The 21,021-nt window shown below is 61.4% G+C and overlaps 3 protein-coding genes, 1 long non-coding RNA gene, 1 other non-coding gene and 1 pseudogene across 6 annotated transcripts; 3 read left to right on the forward strand and 3 right to left on the reverse strand.

Moving 5' to 3' along the window:
* Positions 1 to 507: 507 nt before the first annotated feature.
* Positions 508 to 816, reverse strand: LOC128818834 (small Cajal body-specific RNA 2). Its single transcript, XR_008440564.1, has one exon. It is a non-coding gene; the product is annotated as a small Cajal body-specific RNA 2 (non-coding RNA).
* A 454-nt stretch (positions 817 to 1,270) lies between these two features.
* TMEM167B (transmembrane protein 167B) lies at positions 1,271 to 3,046 on the reverse strand. The gene is made up of 3 exons (XM_053997940.1): positions 2,964 to 3,046; positions 2,273 to 2,404; positions 1,271 to 1,956 (listed from the first exon to the last, which is right to left on the reverse strand). Exons 1-3 carry the CDS (start codon positions 2,971 to 2,973, stop codon positions 1,874 to 1,876), a joined length of 225 nt encoding a protein of 74 aa, XP_053853915.1. The 5' UTR covers positions 2,974 to 3,046; the 3' UTR covers positions 1,271 to 1,873.
* A 55-nt stretch (positions 3,047 to 3,101) lies between these two features.
* Positions 3,102 to 6,937, forward strand: LOC128818491 (protein FAM107B-like; annotated as a pseudogene).
* Positions 6,938 to 7,017: 80 nt separating this feature from the next.
* On the reverse strand, positions 7,018 to 7,866 carry LOC128818525 (uncharacterized). Its single transcript, XR_008440500.1, has 2 exons — positions 7,622 to 7,866; positions 7,018 to 7,338 (listed from the first exon to the last, which is right to left on the reverse strand). It is a non-coding gene; the product is annotated as an uncharacterized LOC128818525 (long non-coding RNA).
* Positions 7,867 to 7,977: 111 nt separating this feature from the next.
* INAVA (innate immunity activator) lies at positions 7,978 to 15,538 on the forward strand. 2 transcript variants are annotated; one of them, XM_053997919.1, is made up of 8 exons: positions 7,978 to 8,126; positions 8,715 to 8,774; positions 9,469 to 9,593; positions 9,672 to 9,791; positions 10,490 to 10,694; positions 12,201 to 12,603; positions 13,417 to 13,984; positions 15,189 to 15,538. In XM_053997919.1, the coding sequence occupies exons 2-8, from the start codon at positions 8,729 to 8,731 to the stop codon at positions 15,279 to 15,281; spliced, it is 1,560 nt and encodes a 519-aa protein (XP_053853894.1). In that variant the 5' UTR covers positions 7,978 to 8,126; positions 8,715 to 8,728; the 3' UTR covers positions 15,282 to 15,538. The 2 variants fall into 2 exon arrangements, with proteins under 2 accessions (XP_053853894.1, XP_053853893.1); XM_053997918.1 differs by having other exon boundaries at positions 8,051 to 8,126; positions 9,672 to 9,788.
* Positions 15,539 to 16,297: 759 nt separating this feature from the next.
* On the forward strand, positions 16,298 to 20,820 carry SHISA4 (shisa family member 4). Its single transcript, XM_053997928.1, has 5 exons — positions 16,298 to 16,583; positions 17,573 to 17,744; positions 18,977 to 19,110; positions 20,153 to 20,335; positions 20,420 to 20,820. The coding sequence occupies exons 1-5, from the start codon at positions 16,511 to 16,513 to the stop codon at positions 20,464 to 20,466; spliced, it is 609 nt and encodes a 202-aa protein (XP_053853903.1). The 5' UTR covers positions 16,298 to 16,510; the 3' UTR covers positions 20,467 to 20,820.
* The last annotated feature ends 201 nt before the right edge of the window (positions 20,821 to 21,021 follow it).

Below are 21,021 nucleotides of genomic sequence, written 5' to 3' on the forward strand. Positions count from 1 at the left end.
CTGGTTACCATCACAGCTTTGTCAGCACCACGGCTGTCCCTCTTGTTACCATAGTCATCCCCCAGTCTTCGCCGTGGTTGTCCCCTTGTGGCCATCCTCTCGTCACCACCACGGCTACCCCCATCACCGCACACCCCCAGAAAAACACAGAGACCGTGCTGCATGAAGCCAGTATGTCTAATGAGAGTCCCCCGTGCCCCTCGGGGCTAGCAGGGTCCGTGCCCAGCTCACACACGTGGCACGGTGCCAGCACAGACCCGTGTATAGCCTTTGTGCCCCACACAGCTGCAGGACCCGGTGAACTACTCGCAGCATGGCACGGAGCGTGCACGGCCCCGCCAGGCTAGAACAGAATCCTGCAAAGCGCGTACGGAGCCTTGTGCAGGGCCCACTTCCCGCCTCCCCACGTGGCCCGGCGCTGGATGGGTCGGGATGAAGCCGGGGAGTTTCGTCTTCCGTCGCTGTCGGGACTCGGTCGGTGCCGGCCCCGGGGCTGCAGCCGTGGGCGCGGGTCAGAATCGCAGGGCGCTCAGCGGCCGTGGCCTCGCCTATCTGATCGACTCATCCCGCCCGGCCCAGCCGCACAGCGCCCGAGGGCTTCGCGGCGCTTTCTTCTCACCTCGGCCCGGCGGGGCCCGGCCGATCGAATAAGATCAACGTGTAGGAAGGGGAGGGTGGCTGGCGCCACACACACAGACACAGACACACAGACACAGACACACAGACACAGACATACACACACACACACGCGCGCGCGCGCGGACACCCTGACTCAGTCACACACGCGCACACACTCACACACAGCCACCGCCACTTCCGGTCCAGCCCTTTATACGCCGTAGCTGCGCGGAGCACGACGGGATGGCAGCGCGGCGCTCTGGCGCGCCCCCGGCTGGCCGGAGGACCGCCCTGCACCTCCCGGGCACACGCCCCGCACAGCGACACAGGCGGGACCGGGCCGACGCAGCTGGGGGAGGGCACAGCTCTCCTGCATCGCTCCCGGCCCCAGAGAGCTGGAAGGACCGGGCCAGGAGGCTCTAGTCAGCAATTCTCCACCCCACAGCTCACCCCTCCTCCCTTTATTTGCACAAATCCTCCCCACCTCAGGACCCCATAACTACGGGAGCCCTCCACCCCATGGGAGGCAGCCTCCAAGGACCTCCTCACACACACTCAATGGGACCCTCAAGCCACACCACAGGACCCCCAAGCAGGGCACCAGCTCCACAGGAGCCCCCCCAACCCCACAGCACACCCAGGCCAGCACTGCCACAGAGGAACCCCCACTTTATTTGCATGTGGTGGTCCAGTATTTACAACCGGTGGGGTCACCAACCCCCCGCTGCAGAAGGAGACCCCCCTGAGGGCTCCTCAGGCTGCAGAGGCATAGGAAGATCCCACGGATCAGGGGGGACCCTGCCTGGTCCCCAGAGCCTGCCATGGTCTCACTAGGATCCTTCTCAACATCAAGAGAAGGGGCTTACAGGGCAGAGCTGGGTCCCCCAGTCCTGGGGGTCCCTGCACCCACTTCTCTACAGATTTCACGGGAAATCCTTTTCCAACAGTCTAACGTTGCCCTGTTGGCCCCCACAGTTGCCCTTGGTGGGCTCAGGGAGGGTGATGGGCCATGATGGTCCCTGGGTTGCCACACGAAGGATGCAGGTTGCTGCCAAGAGCAGGACCGGGGGTGGTTCAGGGTCAGTACCAGGGTCTCCAGGATCAGTACCAGGGTCAGCAATGGGGTCTCTGGTTGGTACTGGGACACTGGGGTCAGTACCAGGGTCTCTGGTCCATACTGGGGTCTTCGGAATCAGTCCCAGCATCTCTAGTTGGTCCCAGGTCTCTCTCAGGTCACCAGCAGGTCTGCATGTGGTCACTTTCCCACAAGGACGTAGAAGGCCATGAGAAGACAGGACACAGACACAGCCACGTGCAGGCGGGTCCCAATCACAGCAGCTGCGGGTGGGACAGGATGGGGTGAGGCCCCACCTCCCCATCCCAGATCCATCCTGAATCCCTGTGAGCCCATCCCAGACCCCATGTTCCCATCCCAAACCCCACTGTTCCCATTCCCAATCCCTGTGTTCCTATCCCAGACCCCCAAACCCCCATCCTACTTCTCTGTGTCCCCATCCTGGACCCAATCCCCCTGTCCTAGACCCGACCCCAGTGATCCCGGCACCCCCATCCTGTACCCCAGTGTTCCAAGTGCCCCCATCCCAGCGTTCCCAGCACCCCCGCGCCGTACCCCAGTGCCCCAAGTGCCCCTCACCCTTGTGGCAGACTCCCCAGACCCCCCTGCGCTCAGACAGGAGCCAGGCGCGCAGTCGGGGCACCTTCCGCAGGTACGCACAAGTGCAAACCAGTAGCAGCCCGAACACCAGGAGCCCGTCCAGGGAGTAAACTGCGGGGAGGGAGGTCGGGGAGGGGTCAGGGTGCACTCCGGGCCCCTGCCCAACCCCCCTCGAAGGGGACCCCCACACTCTGTGTGAATAACCTCCCACCTCTGCCCCCGTGAGGGGATGCAGACTTCCCGGGATCCCCCTGAAAAGGGACACAGAGCTCCCAGTATTCCCACCGAAGGCACTCAGAACTCCCAGTACCCCAAAGGGACACAGTCTCCCACTCGCCTCCCAAAAGCTCCCCTTAGGACCTCCCCGACATCAGCCCCATCTCCCCCGCCGCCTGACGACAGCTGAGTGCTCTCCCCATGGTGCCCCATCAGCCCCCGCGCCTTCGGAACCCCCAAAACCCCCCGTACCCTCCCCTCCTCCCACGGTCCTTGAGGCTCCGGACCCGCCCGGACTCCCCGGCCCCTCCATTCCCCAGTTCCTACCACCAGTCATGGTGGCCCCAGGACACTCCCGTCCGCCCACAACCCTTCGTTCCCCCGTTCCCACCACTGGCTGTGCCGGCCCCCGGTTGTCCCCGGTACCCCCTGGCCCCCAGCCCCCCGTTCCCACCGTTGGTCATGGCGCCCCCGACCCCCCCGGGCCCCGCGGCGCCAACGCCACAGCGGTAGCGGGCGACAGGCGCAGCCAGCCGAGCGCCGACCCGCCCGACGCGGATCCTGAGGAGCAGGCGGCCTCAATCGAGCGCCTATGGGGGAGGTGCGGGTACGGCTCCGGCACCGTCCGGTCCCGGCCCGGCGGCACCGGTGACCCGAGCGCTGCTAACGCAGGAGCTGCCGTGGGTGACCAGTCCCCATCTCAGTGCCCCAGTGACTCCTCAGTATCCCCAGTATCCTGCAGTGCACCTAGTCCCCATTCCAGTCCTCCCAGTAACCCACCGGTACTCCCAGTAATCCCCAGTCCTCCCAATAACCCCCCAATGCAACCAGACCCCAGTGACCTCTGGATTTCCCAGCAACTCGCAATCGCCCCATAACCCTCCAGTGCCCAGTGGTCACCCCAGCCCCCAGTAAGCCCCAGTCCTCCCAGTACCTTCCCAGTGCAACCAGTTCCCATGGCAGCGACCCAGTAACCCACCAGTACCCCCAGTAACCCTCAGTCCTCCCAGTATCCCAGTACCACCCAAGTGCAACTAGTCTCCATTCCACCCCTCAGTGAGTTCCAGTGATCCCAGTAACTCCCCAGTACATTCTGACCCCCAGGTTCCCCTGTAACTCCCAGTCTAACCCTAAGACCCCCTCTCCAAGCACCCAGTCCCCATCCCAGCTCTTCCAGTAATTGCCAGTCCTCCTCAGTAACCCCAGGTCCCCCAGTAAACCCCAGTGCCTCCAGTATCCCAGTCCTTCCCAGTAACATCGTGTGCCACCCAATCCCCATCCCAGTATCTCCCATAAGTCTCCCAATTGACCCCCAGTGCACCCAGTAACTCCCCATTATCTCCCATAACACCCAGTGGATCCAGTTCCCAGCCCAGTTTCTCCAGTAACCCTCAGCTCCCACAGTAACCCACATAATCCAGTGGTCCCCAGTGCACTCAACACCAGTGTTCCCAGTGCTCACAGCAATCCCCAGGGCCCCCAGGGTTCTCAGTGCCCACCAGTGGTCCCTGTGTTTCCAGTGCCCCCAGCAGACCCCAGTGGCCCAAGTTGTCCCAGTTTCCCAGTGACCCCAGTACCCCCCGTGTTCCCAGTGCCTCCAATGGCCCCAGTGTCCCCACAGTGCTCCTGGTGCCCCCAGCAGTCCCAAATGCTCCCAGTGTTCCCAGTGCCCCCAGCAAGCCCCATGCTCCTACTGCACCCAGTGCTCCCAATGTCCCCAGTGTTCCCAGTGCCCTCAGTCAACCTAGTGCTGCCCAAGTGAGTCTGGTGCTTCCAGTGCTCCCTTTGCCTCCAGCAGACTCCAGTGCCTGTCCTCTGGTGCTCAGCCTGAGGACCCCTCACCCTCCTTAGTTCCAGAACTAACGTAGAGAATATCCATTCTCCTCCTGCTCCCTTGCACTCAGCCACCATGGCCAGCCAGAGCTCCCAGCAGGAGGGACATCAGGGGCTGGTTTGGTCTCCACCAGTGACAGCTTTGCCAGGGTGACAACAAAGCCTTGAGGAGCAGCACAGTGCTGGGGGGGTGCTGGCACGAGGGCATGGGACTGTGGGACCCAAGGGAATGCAGATGGGGTGCGATGGGTACCCCAAGGACAATGGGGATGCCAGGGGTGATGGAGACACAGGGACAATGGGAACCTGGATGTTATGGAGACCAGGGGGTGGTGGAATCCCCAAAGGTGGGGTCCCCAGGAGCAATGGGGAACACAGGGACAATGGGGATGCTGAAGGCGGTAGAGGCTCCAAGGAGTAATGAGGACCCTGAGGGACGACTGACACGGCAGGGGTGATGGGGATCCCAGGGACAGTGAGAACCTGAAGGCTGTGGCAGCAGCCCTCTGGCCACAGAGAGCAGGCACAGACGTTTCCCGGGGAAGGCTGTGAGAAGATCAGAGGAAATAATGAGAAACAATTCTTATCTCCACTTGTTGCACCTGCTGTTGTGCACATGTGGAATGTGTCATGGAGGCTTGTTTACCAAAGGGTGATTTCTTAATTGGGCACTGGATGGTGTTTGGATGGATTGACCAGTTAGGTCAAAGCTGGATCGGACTGGCTGTAGGGGCTACTGAGTTTCCTAATAGGTACAGTATAATACAGTACAGGATGAGATAATGAAGCAATCGATCAGCCTTCTGCAATCATGGAGTCAATGCTAATTATTACCCAGTTGGGGGCCTGTGGCGACAGAAGGTTATGAGGGCACACAGTACAGTGGTGACACCTGGACTGATGGGGACCCCAGTGGTGTTGGGAACCCCAAGGGTGAAGGGGACACAGGGACAACAGGACACCAGGGGTGATGGAGACCTTGGAATGAGGCAGATCCCTGGGACAATAGAGACCCTGAAGGTGACAGGGACCCCAAGAAGTAATGAGGACCTTGAGGGATACTGAACACCCTAGGGGTGGTGGGTACTCCAGGGATAATGAGGACCCTAAGGAGTGATGGGAAGATATGGGGTAGCCTAGGACCACAGGGTGGCCTGGGACAGGGACTTGCACACAGGGTCCCTGAGGGTGCTGGGAGCAGCATGTGAAGACTCTGGGCTGTGTTACCACAAGACCACTGGGGCTGGGGGACACAGAGGCTGGTGTTCCAGGGTCTCAACCTGTACTGGCTTCTCCCCATCCCCTGGTGACTCTGGTGACCCTGGTGGCTTCTCCCCATCCCCTGGTGACTCTGTCCCAGGTTGTCCCATCCCTTGTGGTGACCCCATCCCCAGTGATGCTTTTCCATTGGTGACTCCATGCTTCTGGTGATTCATCCCCTGGTGCTCCCATCCCCTGCTGATCCCCTACCTCTCCAGAAGGTGACAGGAGTGATGTTCTCTCCCTGGACCTTGCCCCTGATGGCCACAGGAGCATTATTCAGCCTAAGAAGGTGCCAAACCTGATATGGGAGTCCTGTAGCCACCAGGACCTGCACTAGGAGCTACTCTTCAGCCACAAGAGGTGAGCATGGGAATGGGCCTGTCTCCAGCTGGGTGTCCAGGTGTGGTGGCCACCTGAAGCCTGTCCATTACCACAGGGGGATCCTGCCCTGGCACAGGGCCGAGCTCCTGAAGGTGCTGGAGAGGAGGAGCTGCAGAGACCCCCATTTGACCTGGAGCAGCAGCTGAGGAAGTGCCACCAGAGACTTGAGGATGTCTGTGATGTCCCTTTGTCCTTGTCTGTCTGTCCCAGCCTCCATCCCTGCATCCAGGCCAGCTCTCCTGCCTTCACCTCACCGTCTTCCATCCACCCATGTATCCGTACATACAAGCATGAATCCATCCATCATCCATCCATGTATCCATGTATCCATCCATCCATCCATCCATCCATCCATCCATCCATCCATCCACATGTCCATCCAGCTACATATCCACGTCCTTCCCTGGGGACAGCCAAGTGCTGATTGGGCTGTCGGGGCAGTTCGGCTGAGTAATGTCCAGGTAACGTGAGGAGTGGCTAAAGGAAGCTGGACGGCATGGATACGAGTCAAGGGATGGCCAGCAGTGACCAGGTCATGGTAACGGCTGAGGCAACACCTGTGTCAGGAGACAACCAGGTCATGGGGAGGGCTGGGGGAATCCCAACCAGGCCTCATGTCTGCCCCTCCTGCAGCATGAGCAGGAGGTGGCTGGGCCAGAGCTGGGCCCTCATCCCAAGTTCCTGCAGGTGTGGTTCAGCCTGGAGAAGACGAAGCTGGCAGAGGCAGGTGCCTGCCACACATGAGCCAAAGCCCACTCAGCAGAGCTCCCTGGGGCCCCCCGGCACACACTGGGCTGCCCCTGTCCCCAGCACATCGTGGCACTGGGAACAGCACCTGGCACTGCCATTCTGAGTGAGCTTGTGGTTGAGGGTGAGTACTGAAGCCTTGGTGTCCCCATGCCAGTGACAACCAGGATGCCAGGGCTGGAAGGAGATGGTAACACCAGGGCAGTGCCAGGGGTGATAGAGGGGATGCAGGCAACACTCTCCCCCTGACCTGCACCTGCCCTGACTCCATGAACCAGAAAACAACCAAATAAAAATGTTTAATCTGGTTTTCTTGATGGAAATGGGACAGAGACAGGGATGGAGTGGCATTGCCTTGGGCTGATGGTGCATGGTGGGGATGGAGGGTGGTCATAGTGGCCACTGGCTCATTTTACTAGTGGTGCCACCAGCCCAACTGCAGTTGGTGTCCATCCAAGGCCTTCAGCCATCCCCTGGTGGCACAGAGCCTTCCTTACTCCTTCAGTCTCCCTTTCCTTTCTTCTCTGTCTTCTCCTGGTGTTTCATCCCATTTCCACAGTTAAATGTGTTTCACTCCTGCCCTTTCCACCTGCAGCTGGAGTCCACTGGGAGGGAGGAAGAGACACTGGTTTGAATAGGTCTCACACCAACAGCCCCAGGCTGACAGCATCACCCTGGGCACCAAGGCAGGGAATAGGCCATTGTTCTGGGGAATCTGCACCCCAGACTGCTCCCTGCACTCCTTGCCTGCTCCCTGCCTGCTCCCTGCATCCCCCTGCCTGCACCCTGTCTATTCCCTGCTTTCTCACCCCATCCTGCCTAGCCCCGTCCCATGAGGATTCTTTCCCACCCTGCCAGGTATAGCAATGCAGGATGTGCCCAACTCACTCCAATCCAGAGGGGCCACAGTGGCTGCAGCATCATCATCTCGCGGCCTGGGAGAGCCTTGGCACCATCCTGGAACAATGGTGGCACCGTCTTGGCACCGTCCTGGCACAGTCCTGGCACTATCCTGCTGTGCATAGCCAGGGCCAGGACAGGGACAGTGGTTCTTGCGCTTGGCCGATGCCTACACGGCACTAGGGATGGAGCCTCCAGCGAGCACCGCGCTAGGCTGTGCTGGGCTGCGGGGCCACACGGCACCGAACTGCACCACCCCCTGTTGTGATGCACCAGGCCATGCTGTGACGCATCCATACCGTACCATGCCATGCTGCAAATGTGCCGTGCCGTGCACTGTCATTCCACTCCGTGCAGTGCCGGGCAGCCGCTGGAGGGCCGTCCAGCGGGGCGGGGACTGGGGCAGATGTTGCTCACCCTGCTCCTCCCTTCGCTCAAGCCCAGACCCGTCCGTGCCCCGGCGCAGCGGAGCCGGCAGCGGCGGCTGGCTCAGGTAAGGGATTTTCCCATCCCGCCGGGACCCCCGGGACCTCCGTCCTGCCTCTGGCCGCCCAGTGCGACGTGGAGCGGGCTGGGGAAACTGAGGCATGGCCAGGTGACGGCGCTGGAAAAGCGGTGTGAACCCCCTCGCCCCCGCCCCACTGCCTCACTTTCACTCCCTCCCCAAGAGTTTGGGAGTCTTGGGGTGTTGGGGACACCCTTTTCCCAGGCCAGCGGTCCCTCCCACCCCAGGATCCGCCGCCAGCCCAGATGGATAAGAAAGGAAAATTGGGAGAGGTGCCCAGCGAAACCAGCTGGGGCGGGAGCGAGGGGCCCCTCGGCCCTTCCCCCCACCGCACCCCGACCACCTTTGACCCCTTCGAGGGTGTCACCCTCCCCCCGCCTCGAGCAGTCCGCACCCTTTATTTATGGTAGGACCTACAAGAAGGCAAAGCAAACATAGCCTCGCCTCCCCTCCGCCGCCATCGCGCCACGCCCGGGGTCACATGAGGGATTTTAGGGGTGCAGGGCCTGTGTGCACCCGTGGGTGCAGCCCGGCTGGGGGCGTAGGGACGAGCTGTGTCCCCGCTGTTGCCCGCAGGCTCTCGGCGCGGCATGGGAGAGGCAAGTGACATGGACAGCGGGATCATGCTGCACTCGGGTAAGAAGGGGGTTTGCGGATGAGGGAGGTTTTGGAGTGCCCCTGTCGCCCATGGGTGCTCTGATAGACGTGTCCCTCCTTCAGGCAGAGAACGGAGCATTTCAGTGCATGGGGACACACTAGGGACACATGAGCTGCCTGGAGAAAGCTTTGGGGAAACGAAGGGGTGGAGGAATGGAGGCTTCCCCTGCGTTTGGGGAGGCACCCGAAGTGTAGTGGGGGGTGCTCTGGTGAGGATTTGACTCAGACGGGTTTGGCTTGGGATGGCTGAGTCAGACTGAAACCTTCCTCCTGTGCCCCCCCTCCCACCCCCCAGCAGGGACGCCACACGTGTCCCGAGGGGGCTGAAGCACCCATGGTGCTGCTGGGGGAATTTCATGCATACCCTGGGGGATTGGAGGACCCATGGGTGCTGCTGGGAGAGGGGTTCCTGGGCACCCTGGGGGTTGGAATACCAATGGGTGCTGCTGGGTGGGGGAAACAGGTGTTCCACGGGAGTCAGTACACCCACGGATGCTGCTGTGGGGGAAGGGAGGCACAGCTGCTTTGGGGCAGCTGGAGTACCTATGGGTGCTGCTGGGAGGGTCATGGCTCCCCCTGCGGTGGAGGAAAACTAAGGCAGGGAGGCTGTGGGGTGGTGGAGGGTGGTACCTGTATGCTCCCATCCCTCCAGACGTCCATGTGTCTGTTCCAGGCCCTGACAGCCCAGTGTCCCCACCAAAGGAGCGGGTGCAGGCGGGACAGCGGCAGCAGCAGGCACTGGAGGCCCAGCTTGATGGCTGCATCCAGGAGCTGCGGCGGCTGTGCCTGCGTGAGGCGGTGAGCAGGGCATGAGGACCCCCTGCCCACCTTCACATGCTGCCATGGCTCTGCTCAGTGTCCCTGTGCCATCCTCAGGAGCTGACAGGGACCCTGCCCTGTGAGTACCCCCTGAAAGCCGGTGAGAAGCCCCCCAAGGTCCGTCGCAGAATCGGGGCTGCCTTCAAGCTGGATGAGATTGCTGTTCTGCGTGGGGTGGTGAGGCAGTCCCTGGGGGTGCAAAGGTGGTGGGGACCCATCCCATCCCATCCCATCCCATCCCATCCCATCCCATCCCATCCCATCCCATCCCATCCCATCCCATCCCATCCCATCCCCTCCCCTCTCCTCCGCTGTGGAAGCTGCCTGAGGGTCACCTGGAAATGTTGCCATCCCCATCCCATGGCTGGTAGTTAGGTGCCAAGTGCTGTAGGTGAGAGGGGCAAGGGGGTGCTTTCAAGCATGATGTATGGTGTTGGGGTGCTGAGATGCCCCAGTGAAGGGAGGTGTTTGGGTTCTGAATGCAATGTTTGGTGTTGGGGTGCCCAGGAGATGGGACAAGATAGGGTTCCAAGCATGATGGGTGGTGTTGGGGTGTTGAGTTAATGGGGTTATCATGGGGTCCTAAACATGTGTGGGGTTGGGGTGCCAAGGTGATGGGTGTGGGGGGGGGTCCCAGGTGTAGCGGGGTGCCAGAATTATGGGAGGAGGTGGGTTCCAAATGTTATGGGCAGTGGTGGGGTTCTGAGCATAATGGGTGGTGTTGGGTTCCAAGAGTGATGCTGGGTGTTGGGGTCCCAGATGAGATGCTGGGAGGGGTTGGGATCCCAAGTGCTATGGGTGGTGTTGGGGTGTTAAGCATGATAGGGGGCTTGGGGGTGTTAAGGTGTGTTTCTGAGCGTGTCCCCTGCCCCCAGGACCCTCTGGAACGGGAGCGGGCGCTGCAGCTGCAGATTGCTGAGGCCTCCCGCCGGCTCTGCCACGAGGAGAACATCGGCCGGCAGGTGCGGAAGAGGCGGCAGACAGCAGCACTCCGGGAGGAGCAGAAGCTGCGGGATCTGGAACAGGTCCTGAACCAGCGGCGGCTCCTGGCAGGGCAGCGGGACACCAGTACTGCCAAGGGTGAGCCCCCCAAGCCCCTTGGTAGGGGGATGCTGGAGAGCAGGGAGGCAGAATGGGATGCTGCTTGGTTGGGTGTCCCTGGGGAATGCATCTGAATTACCCATTCCCTGTGAATGCACCCCGCTGGATGCTGCCCAGTCCTTCATCCCAAGTGCATGCACCCCTCTGGATGCACCCCAATATGCCATCCACAATGCATGCACCCCAGTTCCCATCCCTGGTAAATGCACCTCCCTGGATGCACCCCAAATTCCCATTCCTGGTGAATACAGCCCCTGGATGCACTCCAACTTTCCATCTCCTATGAATACAACCCAGTTCTACACCCTCAATGAATGCACCCCCCCAACACCCCCCTGGTTAATGCACCCCAATTTCCCATCCCTGCTGAATATACCCTTTGGATGCCCCCTGGAAGGTCATCCCTGGTACATGCACCTTGATACGCTCTGAGTGTCAATGCACCCTTTTGAAGGTACCCCAATACTTCATCTCTGGTGGTTGTACCCCTGTGAGTGCACCCCAAAACACAGTCCTCAGTGCATGCACCCCAACACACCATCCCTCATGTATGTACCCCCTTGAACACACCCCAAAACTTCATCCCCAGTGCATGCACCCAAATAAACCATTCCTGGCATATGTACCCCCTGAATGCACCCCAAGAGTCCATCCATAGTGCATGCACCCTGATAAACCATCTCCAGCAGTACCCCACTGAATCCACCCCAGTACTTCACCTCTGTTGATTGCACCCCCCTGAAAATGCCCTAATACTTCACCCTTGCCGCTTGCACCCCATAACTATCCCAAATCACCCATCCTCAGCACCTGCACCCAAAGGGGGGCAGGATGTGGCCCAGCTACCATGTCCCCATGCCAGTGACAGCCATCCACAGGGGTCCCCACTCTCTCCATCCCTGTCCCCTCCAAGGACCGGGGCCATGGTGGCGGCATCTCCTTCCCTGTTGGTGCCCCCAGCCTGCTCATCCCAGGCAGGCTGGGAACTGCACACGGCTCGGTAGAGCCGGCCTGTCCGGTAGTGCTGCCGTCCCAGAGCGTGTTGGGACAGGCGGCGTGGGAGAGGGGAACGGAGGCCCGCGGGGACGCGCTGGGTGGTGGCGGGGCTGTGGGAGCGCTTTGGCACCCGGAGGCGGCCCCAGCTCTGTTCTTGCAAGGCCCTGCCCCATAGAGCTCAGTGCCTCCTTCGAGAGCTCCATATTTGACACCGGCCTGCTGGAGGAGGGTGAGGGGGCTGTGGGGACCAGGGGAGACTCCTGGTGTGTTCCCTCCATTCCAACCCTTCCTGTGTCCCCTCTATCCCTACTCTCCCTGTGTCTCCTCCATCCCATTCCACTGCTATATGTCCCCTCCATGCCATTCCCCTGTGTGTCCCTTCCATCCCAACCCCCCACATCTCCCCTCCATGCCAACCATCCACCTATTCCCTCCATCCCAGCCCTCTCTTTGTGTCCCCACCATCCCAACCCTCCATCTCTCCTGCAGAGGACACACGGCCACCAGGACCTGCCACCCCACAGAGGTCCCCATCTCCCAAGGACCCCAACAAGGAGGAGGAGGAAGAGTCAGGGCTTCTGATGCCCCCCCCCATTCCCTGGCAGGAGGCCAGCCTGGACAGACCCTATGAGAAGGCCAAAAATCCCAGCATCGACCCTAAGGATGGGGAAACCCAGAGCTCCCAATGCTGTCTTGGGTCCCTGATGGCTGCCCCTGCCAGCTCCTTGGCCCCCAGCAGCCCTGACTCTGCAGGCTCCCCAGTGTCCAGGACAGGGGACCCTCCCTACCGATTTGTCCCCATCCGGACCCTGGTGCTGTGCCGCAAGGCAGGTTCAAGTGCTCCCAGCACCCCAGAGCCATCAGGACGGCAGGGACAGACCCAATCTCTGAGGTATGTCCTGAGCATGGGGGGGATAGACAAGGGCTTCTGCAGGGGAGGATGGAGATAACCCCATGGAGAGGGGGATGGAGATAATCCCATGTGGAGGATGGAGCTCAGTCCATGGGAAGGAGGATGGGAATGACCCTGTGAAGACGATGGAGCTCAGCTCATGGGGAGGATGTTGGAAATAATCCCGTAGGAAGGATGGAGATAGTTCCACTGGCAGTAAAATGGAGCTAACCCTGTGGGAAGGAGGATGGGAGTAATCCTGTGGGAGAGGATGAAGAGAACCTCATGGAGATGATGGAGCTAAACCTATGGGGAGGAGGATGGAGATAATCCCATGGAGAAGATAATGGAGAGAACACCAAGGGAAGTGTGGACCTAACTCTATGGGGAGGATGGAGAAAATCTGGGGAGGAGAGACATAATCCCATGGGGAGGGATGGAATTTACCCTATGGAGATGATGGAGCTCAGTCATTGGGAGGATGGAGACAATATTATGGGGAGGATTGAGATAATCCCAGAGACAGGATTAAGACAATCCTATGGGAATGTGGGAGAAAACCCTGTGGGGAGGATGGACAGAAATCCATTGAGAGGAGGTTGGAGATAATCCCATGGAGAGGATGGAAGTAACCCTATGGAGATTATGGAGGTCAGCCCCATGGGGAGGATGAACTAATCCCTTGGGAGGAGGCTAGATGTCTCCCCACGGGGTGGCTGTGCCCCACACCCATGGATGCACCTCTCCCAGGGCTTGCCCTGGCTTTAGGGTGAAGGGAAGGGTCCTCCTGCAGCCACAGTGTCTTGCCTGCAGGGTGGACCCATGCTGGCAGCCAGCTGAGCCACGGGGCCGCAGCACCGCACCCCGCCGGCGCCCCACCTACTACACAGTCACTGTGCCCACCTCCTGCATCCTGACCCCTGGCCCTGCGTGCCACTCTGGCTCCGATGACAGCATCTCCGACCTCTCCAGCATCTCCCACGCCACCTCCCCGGGCAGCAGCAGCCCTGACATGTCCTTTGCAGTTCCACTGCCCCTTGCTGAACCTGGTTACTACTCAAGGGGTGCCCTCCAGCTCCTGCCACCTGCTGGCCCCCTGACTTTCCTGTACGAGCAGGATCTGGCCCCACTGCGGTACCAGCGCCTGGTGCCCTCACGTAGCCGCATTGTGCGCACACCTTCGCTCAAAGACTACGCGCCCGCTGCGGCCCGGGGGCTCTCCAAGGCCGCCGTCACCGAGGAGCTCAAGTCATGGCACCAACGTGCCCGGCTGAGAGGTGCCCGGCCCCACTCCCTCGACCGGCAAGGGGCTTTCCAGAGACCCCACGGTGGGACCATCAGGGACGTGCCCATTGCTCATGGAATCCTGTCACTGGTTCAGGTAGGACACGGGGTCTGGCTGGGAGTGGTCATGTGGGAAAAGGGGGACCCCCTGGGTGCTGTCATGCAGGTGACTTGAGTTGGTACCCTGAGGTAGTGTAGGGACATGTGGCTCTGGTGGGGTCCCATGAGGATTTCTAGAGCAGGAGTGAAGTCCTGAGGGAGTCCATGGGGTCCTATGAGGGTTATTGGGACAGGACTGGGATTCCAGAAGGGACGATGGGGCAGGACCATGGTCTCAGGAGGGTCCTGAGGAGAGAACCGAGGTGCTTTAAGATCCTTTGGGACAGGATCAGGACCCTCTGAGGGTCCTCTGATCAGATCCAAGGTCCTATAGGTTGAGTCTGGAGGGTCCCTGATGGTTCCTGGGGCAGGACCAGTGTCCTGAGTGGGTCCCCATGGGAAGATTAGGGTCCTGAAGGAATCACAGAGGAAGAATTTGGGTCCCAGAGGAGTCCCTGGGGCAGGACTGGGTTCCTGAGGAAGTCCAACGGCCAGGACCAGGGTCTTCTGTTCTTGGGAATAGAAGTATGGTCTTTAAGGTCCTTTGGGGCAGGATCTGCCAAGGGTCCCATGGGCAGGTTTGGAGTTCCATGTAGGTTCCAGGGGCAGAACCATAACCCCATGAGACAGGACTGGGGTCCCATGTGAGTCCCTGAGGTAGGGCCAGGACCTTAAGGGTGTCTCTGGAGCAGGACTGGGGTTCCAGTAGGTCCCTACTTTCTCTTGAAGATCCCAAGAGCAAGACAAGGACCCTACAGGGGTTCCTGTTGCAGAACTGGGGTTCCACAGTAAAGAACAGAACCTTAAGGGGGTTACTGGGGCAAGACTGGGTCCCATGAGAGTCCCATGGGAAGGACCAGGACTTCAGGGGAGTCCCTAAGGCAGGATCCATGTGGGTCCCTCATGTCACACCCAGGTTCCCACAAGCAGGACTCATGTGGGTCCCAGGGGTAGCACTGAGGTAGCCTTGAGCAGGGAAGGATCCCTGCAGACATCACAGTGGCCAGCTCTCCCTTTCCACCTGGGAGTCTCATTGGGACAAATGCATCAATGGCACAGCTGGGACACAGGCTGAGCAAGTGGGGACATGTGGCCATGCCCCCACAACTCCTCCAGCCCAGCCCTGGTGCCAGGATGTGCCCCCAGTGGTGCCCCTCAAACAAGGTAGGATGCCAACACCCACAGGGTCTTTGTTCCCCCAGGGTCCCCCAGTGCAGGTGCTGCGACGCTCAGCAGCCGGCGTGCCCGTGCAGGTCTACATGCCCGAGAACGGCGAGATTGTCACCCAAGTGTGAGTGCTCACGCCCCCACCCTGGGGCGGGGGCACATTCTGGCTGGCCCAGGGGCGGCAGGGACGTCTTGTGCCTCCCCACCCCAGCGTGGGGGCACAGGAGGGAGCCACAGTGGGGTGGCAGGGGCTGGCCCCCACCCCGTGTTCCCTCAGTGGCACTGCTGATAGGGACACTGTGACCCCAGTGCTTATGGTGACCTTGGTGTCATCACGACCCTGAATTTGAGGTTCTGGTCTCTAATAAAAGTGTTTTTTGGGGTACGTCACTCTCAGGATGTGTCACCTCCATGTCCCCTCTGAGGTCCCCCATCCCTGGGTCCCGTTGGCATTGCCAGGATGGGACTCTGTGGATTTGGGGTCTGGCTGTGCTCAGGGCAGTAATCAGGTGATCCCAGTGGCAAGAGGGTGCTCCAGATCCAGCTGTGCAACCTTGGCACCCAGTGACCCAGGCTGGGAAGGGGGGAAAGAGTAGAAGGGAAGGATGGAATGGAGGTGAAGGGTGTGGGGCTGAGGTGCAGGAGGGTGGGCAGGAAGGGTGCAGGGAAGGGGTGCAAAGATGGATGAAGGGATAGGATGCAGGGGAAGGGAAATAAGGTGTTCCGGGAAAGGATGGGGTTAGAGAAAGGGTGCTGTGAACAAAAATGACGGGGTGCAGGGAAGGGATGGGGTGCAGAGCAGGCAAATAAGGAGTGCAGGGTTAGGATGAGGTGGGAGAAGGGGTGCTGGGAGGGGAAATGATGGGGAGCATGGGGTAGGGAAGGGATTGGATGTAGGGGATGGGGGGGTGGTGCAAGGACGAGCAAAGGGATGGGGTGCAAGAAGAGGGGAAATAAGGGTTGCCGAGGGGGGTGCGGGGGGGGGGGGGGGGGCGTGGGCAATGCCAGAGAAGATACTCCGGTCCCCGCATCCCCGCTCGGCCCTGCCAGTGCCCGGGGCCGGCGGCGCTGCTCCTCCCGGTGGGGGCGGGCGGGGGCCGGTGGCTGCGGCGGGAGGCGGCGCCGGGGGGACGGGACGGGGGGGGGACACCGGGCAGCAACCGAGCGCCGCCGGGCTGCGGCGTCACTGCGGGCCTGCGCTGGCCCCACACCGGCACCGGACGGCATCGGGAGATATCGGCAGAGGGAGCGGCCCCGCGGCACCGGCCACGGGAGCGGCCCCGGTCCCGGTGCCGCCGCGCAGCCGTCGCCCTTGTCCCGGGCAGCTCTGAGCGGGGACAGCAGCTCTGACCCCGGGATGGGGCCCGGCGGCCCCGGGAGCGGCTGGCCCCTGGCTGGGACCCTGCTGGTGGCCGTGGCCGCCTCGATGGGTAAGAGATATACGGGGACGGGGGAGGGCCGGGGGATCCGGTGCCACCCTGCGCCTGGACACGGTGCCACCATCTGTGACACGGGGATCCCGCTGGGTGGGAGGGACTTAGTGCCACACACGGCCCCTTTCACCAGGGGTTGCTTGCAACAAAGTGTCCCCCTGGGAACTGTGTCCACTCCCCCCAAACCCGCCTCCCATTTGCCGCTTTCGGGGTGTCCCCGGGAGCAGCAGGCACGGAGCCGGTGGCTAACCGAGCCGGGATGCCCAGCCCGGGGGAATTTGGGGGCTTCCTATGCACGAACCCTGTGCCCACTCGTCCCTGAGCTGCCGTGATCCCATTTTGGAGTGTGTGAATAATGCCATGTGAGATTCCCGCAAAGCCCATTTCCGTGGCTGCCCGCCCGCTGCCCCGGCGCCTCCGGCCGCCCCCGAGCCTCGGCCCGCGGCTATTTCTGGGAAGACAGGTGGCTCCGGACAGAAATAGAGTGGGAAGTGCTACTGGAACACGCGGAAGAACGGGAAGCTGGGGAGATCTGGAGGAATCTGGAGGGGTCGGAGAGCTGGATGGGATGGAGGGGCATCTGCAAGGATGTAGGGCTGGATGGAGCAGGGTATGGGGGTACACAAGGGCAGGATGGAGCAGGGTTTTAAGGGATATGGGGCAGGATGGAGCAGAGCAGGGGTTTGGGGGTACATAGGGGCACAGTCTCGGGGTCCATGGGGAAGGACAGAGCAGGGTATAGGGGATGTGGGGCTGGGTATGAGGGACAGGGGGACAGGAAGGAGCAGGGTATTTGGGGGTGTATAGGGGCACACTTTGGGGCAGGATGTACTGGGGCAGGATGGAACGGGGTGCAAGGGGAATAGGACACAGTGGGGTACAGGCTGTGCTCATGTAGGGGAGGAAGGGCATGGGGTGCTGCTGATGCCCCTGAGGGTGGTGATCCAAAGTGCTCCAAGGCCCAGGTGTTGGGCGGCTGTCCACAGTGGCCGGGGGCGAAGACTGCCTGTGGTACGTGGACAGAAACGGGTCATGGCACCCTGGCTTCGACTGCGAGTTCTTCACCTTCTGCTGTGGCACGTGCCTCCAGCGGTACTGCTGCCGAGACCCTCTGCGCCTGATCACCGAGCGGCAGCAGCGCCACTGCCTTGCCTTCAGGTGCCACAGCTGGGGCTGATGGGGCTGGGGGCTCTCCAGGGTGGGCTGGGTGCTGGGACTCGGTGCTGGGCACTAGTACTGCGTGCTGGTGATGGGCAGTTGTACTGGATGCTGGTCATTGTGTGCTCTGCACTGGGCAGTGGTGCTGGGCACTGGTATTGGGTACTGGGCAGTGGTATCTGGGCCCTTGTAGTGGGTATTGGGCATTGGGTGCTGGGCACTGGTACTGGGTGCTGGGCATTGAGTTGTGGGCATTCAGCAGTGGTGCTGTCTGCTGAGCACTGCTACTGTGCACTCATACTGAATGCTGGGTGCTGTGCACTGGTATTTGGTGCTGGGCACTGGCATTGGGTGCTGGGCACTGGTACCAGATACTGGCCAGTGGCACTGGGGGTTGGACATTGGTACTGAGCAGTGGCAGTGGGTGCTGGATGCTGGGTGCTCTGCACTGGTACTTGGTGGGGGCACTGGGTGTTGGGCATTGGGCACTGTTCCTGGATGCTGAATGCAGGTGCTGTGCACTGGTTCTGAGCACTGGGGAGTGGTACTGGGCACTGGGCAGTGCTCCTGGGTTGCCAGGCTGTTGGCTCTGGGTGCTGGACACTAACACTGGGTGCTGGGCATTGAGTGTTGGGTACTGGGCACTGGGCAGTGGTACTGGGTGTTGGATACTGGTACTGGGTTGTTGGTCTCTGGGCACTGGTACTGGGCATTGGTGCTTTGCAGTGGGTGCTGGGCACTGCTACTGGGTGCTGTGCACTTGGTACTGGTACTGGGTGCCAGGCTCTTGGCATTGGTACTGGGTGCTGGTATTGGGTTCTGGGTGCTGGACACTGGTACTGGGCACTGGTTGCTGTGCACTGGTACTGGGACCGGCGCACTGGGGGATGGATACTGTGGATTGGTCACTGGTACTGGGTGTTGGCACTGGGTGCTGGATGCTGGTACTGGAAACTTGCACTGGGTGCTGGGCAGTGCTGGGCACTGGTTACTGCTACTGGATGCTGGTCACTGGGCAGAGGACACTGCTACAGGGCATTGGCACTGGGTACTGGGCACTGCTACTGGGTGCTGATAGCAGTGCTGGACAATGTCGTGGGCATAGGTTCTGGGCATTGGGCAGTGTCAGTGGGTGCTGGGCATGGGGCAGTGGGCAGTATCAGTGGGTGCTGTCTGGGGTGTGTGCCCTGGGTGCCCCCCAGCACCTGCTCCCCACGCCTGGGGTCCTACAGCCCCAAGACCATCGCGGGCATCGCCTCAGCCGTGGTGCTTTTCATCGCCATCGTCACCACCATCGTCTGCTGCTTCATGTGCTCCTGCTGCTACTTGTACCAGCGCCGGCAGCACCCCCGCACCCCCCTGCAAGGTGTGGAGCTGGGGGGCAGGAATGGGGGTGCAGGAGGAGGGGGTGGAGGAGGGTCCTGTAGGAAAAGAGGGTGGAGTGGGGTTGAGGGGGCCTAGAGGATTTCAGGGGGAAGGGGGTTCTGGTGGAGGGCTGTAGGGATGGGGGATGCAGGGTGTGCAGGAGGAGAGGGTCCTGCAGGTAAGGAGGTGCAGGGTTAAGTGGACCTGGGGAATGGGAAGGTGCAGGAATGGGGGATGCACGGATGGGGGGTGCAGGAGGAGGCTTGGTGCATGACAGTGCTCTGGGTACAGGGTGGGGGATTGGGGGAGCCTGGACGGAGGCCTGTGGGAATTGGGGGGTGTGTGTGGGCTATAGGGGTGGGAGATGCAGGAGGGTCCTGTAGGTAGAGAGTGGAGGGGTTTGGGAAGAGGCAGGGCCTGGAGGAATGCAGAGTGTGGGAGTAGGACAGTAGGGATGGGGGGGCAACAGGAGGGTTCTAGAGGTACAGGGTGGTGGGATTTTGAGGGGGCCTCAAGGAAAGCAGGGAGGCCTGGGGATGGAAAGGGGGAAGTTGCAGGGATGGAGGTTTGCAGGATCCTGGAGGTACAGGGTGAAGGGGTCTGGCAGCAGGCACTAGAGGTGTGCAGGGGTGTTGAGGTAAAAGGTGGAAGCTGAAGGGATGAGAGATGAGAGGGAGCAGAAGAGTCTTGTAGGTGTGGGGTGGGGGGAGTGGTGGGGGAAGTAAAGAGAAGGGGGGCTGTTGGAATGCGGTGGGGATCGGGAGGGTGGGGGGTGGACTGCAGGCATGAAGGTGTAGGAGGAGGGGTAGAGTACAGAGATGGTGGAGGAGGAGAGGTCCTGAGGTACAAGGTGGAGGGGTTGTGGCCGGGGGGTGAGGTGGTGGAACCTGAAGGGATGGGAGGGGGAAATTGGGCACTGCAGTGGGGGTGTGGGGGTGTGGATAACATCCCAGCGCCCACCAACCCGAGGGCCACCGCCACTCTTAGGCACCATCCCTGTCCCTGTGTCAGGGTGACGCAGACCCCCCCAGTCTCTCCCGCAGGCCCGGAAATTCCCCTGTCCAGCTACCCCCCTGCAGCTCCCCCAGCTCCCTTTCCCGTGGACCCTAAAGGTGGCCCTACACCTCCCCAGCCTGGCTTCACCCCCATGGCCATGTACCCCCCGCCCGGCCCCGCCGCCCAGTATCCCATGTACCCCTCCGGCCCCCCTGTCTACAACCCCACAGGTGAGCACCGGGGGGGGACGGGGACCCTCCCTATTACCCAGTGGGCCCGGTGGCATGGTGACACCCCATCTGCTCCCTCCACAGCACCACCACCCTATGTCCCGGCACAGCCCAGCTACCCTGGAGCATAATCCCTGCGGGGACCCCTGCACCCGCCGCCGGCCAGCGGGGCCAGGCTGGGAACCCCAGGGACCCCCCAGCGCTGGGAGGCTGCCTTAGCCGGCGCTGGATCACGCTCTTCCCAGCCAGCCTGGGGTGATCCAGTACCAGCAGAACAGGGCGGCCCTTGTGCCGCACACTGGGCCCTTTGTGGGTGTCTACGCCCCTGGCTCTGGGTGCCAGTGGTCCTGAGCACCCGCGGGGGGGTTCCCGGGGGGGGTGGTCCTCCGAGGGCCATGCACCGCTGTCTCCCTACACACATACCCCCGGATTCACCCCCGGCTCTTCACTCCGGGGTTGGCATTAAACCACATCTTGTGCCCACAGCCTGGTGTCGTCTCAGTGACTCTCTAATGGGGAAAAAAGGGAGGGCAACGCCCCCAACCCCTTCCCGCGAATTGTAAGATGGGGGAACATGAATTCTGCCCTGTCCCTTCTGCTCCCAAGATTTCTCCATCCCAAAATTGTGTTGGGATGGGTAATTCCCACCAAATCAGCCGCTTGGATGAGCCAGCCTGGAGTGCTGC

Source organism: Vidua macroura, chromosome 24, assembly GCF_024509145.1.
Source record: "Vidua macroura isolate BioBank_ID:100142 chromosome 24, ASM2450914v1, whole genome shotgun sequence".
Classification (NCBI taxonomy): Eukaryota; Metazoa; Chordata; class Aves; order Passeriformes; family Viduidae; genus Vidua; species Vidua macroura.